Source organism: Phytophthora parasitica (genome assembly GCF_000247585.1).
Source record: "Phytophthora parasitica INRA-310 unplaced genomic scaffold supercont2.76, whole genome shotgun sequence".
Lineage (NCBI taxonomy): Eukaryota > Oomycota > Peronosporomycetes > Peronosporales > Peronosporaceae > Phytophthora > Phytophthora nicotianae.
The window spans coordinates 231,666-234,317 of record NW_008649062.1 but is presented as its reverse complement, the minus strand read 5'-3'; the positions used below and the strand labels follow the sequence as shown (position 1 = coordinate 234,317).

The window sequence follows — 2,652 nt, the reverse complement described above, 5'->3', positions numbered from 1 at the left end:
CTCCCAAATGAAGTGTGCATCCCGCTGATCGAGACGAAAAACATGGTGGACAGTATGGGGTACAGTGCACATGTCAAGGCTGGACCGACCGAAGCTTTAGACACACCTGGCCACGAGTCTCGCGAGTATCGACTGGCGAAACGAACGGTGAGATTGGAACAGCATGTACTGTGAATTCGACGTACAGAGTAGGTTATCCCGTCAGTGGCAAGGTTTCGCCATGGCTGGCTAGTGCGTATCAGATTGACGAACGTCTCGGAACGGATAGCTTACATTCCAGCATTCGATAGACTGGCCATGCTGGTTTCAGTCGGAGATCTGCCGCGACGCGAGGGCTACGTGCGTTCGGACTACAAGAAGTACAAGGATTAGCAAGCGCTTGCCTACGAAAATTGTCGCGACCAACGACTATTCAGACGGAAGTGCGAACTCTTTGAACAATGGCTGGCAACCCAACCTCCGTTGGTTGAGAGGCGAGCATATCCGACACCCACTGGTGTCATGAAGAGGTCGTCTGAGGGCGCGTTAGACGCATCAGCAGATCGTCTGACGTGCTCAGAGCGTTGAGAGAAGATTATGGAGCGACGAGAGCGGGATGAAGGCCGAGTAGACTCTGGGGTGACGGACGAGGACTCGTTCGAGATCCGATTTCCCGGAAACTCTTCAGACGGTGGTTCAAAAGGTGACCACGACGACAGCGATATCAACGAAGAGTCGGCCGAGCGCCTACAGGAACCACGCGGTGAAACAAAGGTGATGAACACAGCATCGTGGGTTCAGCTGATATCTGATGTTGGAGATGACGCATCAAGTACAATGACGAAGGAAACCACGATTGTATCGGATGGCAAGCGTCCAAGCGGCGACTCATCAGCCTCTTACATTGCGACTATTGAAAACGAAGGCACAACCACCGGTCCAGAGGAGATACGCGCTTCGTTAAAGGTGCTGGACACGTTTGCGAGCGTTCGTTTGGGGCCTGGAGTCAAAGCCACGCCAGCGGAGGAGGCGATAGTCACGTTGGACGAAGGGTACATATCAGTAACCCACGTGTTGACAACTGAAGAAAACGAAATCTCGGATGACACCGGTAGGCACTACGTAAAGCTGCCGCGCGACTACCGAGGATTCGTTATGTCTTTTGGCGGATCAGCCAAGACCGATCAATATGGTGGTCATAGTAGCTGTTCTTGAATATTATGGAGCCTCTCTGAATGAAGGATAGTGATCTCTGCGAACGCTTGTCTCCCGTCCACCACGGTGAACCTCGCCTCATACACTGGGATGAATAATGGTGTCAAGGCAGCTTCAGCACACGGTGCCGAGGATTTAGTCGTCGTGGGCGACTCAAGGCTTCCGACTCCACAGTCACTAGGGGCAGGTCAAAAGGGGTCTCTGGTGATATTAACTGAACACTCACAAACAGCTTACGGAAAAGTTTCGGTCGGCCAAGTACCGTCACATAGTAAAGGAATACAATGCTGCCGCGGATTCACTGGCCACCGAAGCTCTCGAGTCCAAGATTTGCAGGGTCGTGCTTGCTGAAGCTCGTAAATCCGAATTGGCTACCCTGAATCGCATCCAGGAGGTGATCTACGAGCCGCATGAAGATGAAGGCACGACAAAGGTGGGACCACGTAATTTGGAGCATTGTGAACGTGATCTGACCGGTAGCGACGATTGTCAGCTGGAAGCTGCCGGAAAATGCATTCAATACGACATTTCGGGTGATTTTGGCGATTGTGGTAAAATTTGCAGAAATACCTCGAAGTCAGGCGAGCACTAGGAAAACCGACAACGCCGTAGATGAACCATCGCAAGACTGTCCAGGAACTTTCCTGGGACCGGTTGATGCTGTTGGGGCGCCACTGAAGCCTCGCATTCACACTGGGAGAAGAGTGTGGCCTTACATGGAACGCGGAAAATCAGATCTGACAAGGAGACAGCACAGTCCATGGCATGGACCATTTCGCATAATGCGACAAGCGGAGTCCATCCTCGACGACCATACACCAGTGTCGTCGAGCACAGAGCGTTGTAGGCGAAGTTTAAGGTCAAGTGGGTTTGCTGTGACGAGCCAACTTGTGAATCACCGTCAAACTTGTTATGCTGTGGACTATTATATCATTACCTGTGTGCCAAGACGCGTGAGCGACGGCCACGGATGGTTCAAGTCTTCGGTAAGCACTAGCGCGACTGCATAGTGTGTGAACTGTCCACAGGGTGGTGCAGCCTGTGATAACAGACAAAAGGAGCTACTGCATCAAAATTCTGCACAACATGGTCAACGCGTGGGGGCACTTAAAAGCAATGCTGCCTCTTTTCGCTGGTGGTTGCGCTGCACACACGGTTATCCTTTTCATCCAAGATATGTTTAAGCTTCATTTTATTCAAAGTCGCCCGAGAACAGTGTGTATCAATCGCAAAGTTTGTGCGGGATCATCACACACTGCTAGATGAATTTTAAACCCTGCAATCAGAGATTATTTAAGCTCATGATGAGGCTTTGGATCAGTTCCGATCTGTACACCAAACTACAACCCTTCCAAGCCGCGATCATTGCCGCGCAATAGTGATTCCGATTCGAGACACGCTGGTACACGGTACACCGTGCATGAGAAGTGCGTTGAGCTTTATGACAATTATCAAGAA

At 51.1% G+C, this 2,652-nt stretch overlaps 2 protein-coding genes across 2 annotated transcripts; both read left to right on the top strand.

The window, feature by feature from the left end:
* Positions 1-42: 42 nt before the first annotated feature.
* PPTG_24244 (hypothetical protein) lies at positions 43-372 on the top strand (the record flags this gene model as incomplete). Its single annotated transcript, XM_008915888.1, has 2 exons — positions 43-147; positions 193-372. The coding sequence occupies 2 exons, from the start codon at positions 43-45 to the stop codon at positions 370-372; spliced, it is 285 nt and encodes a 94-aa protein (XP_008914136.1).
* Positions 373-576: 204 nt separating this feature from the next.
* Positions 577-1,786, top strand: PPTG_17843 (hypothetical protein; the record flags this gene model as incomplete). The annotated part of the gene is made up of 3 exons (XM_008915887.1): positions 577-1,171; positions 1,226-1,398; positions 1,427-1,786. The coding sequence occupies 3 exons, from the start codon at positions 577-579 to the stop codon at positions 1,784-1,786; spliced, it is 1,128 nt and encodes a 375-aa protein (XP_008914135.1).
* Between the last annotated feature and the right edge of the window lie 866 nt (positions 1,787-2,652).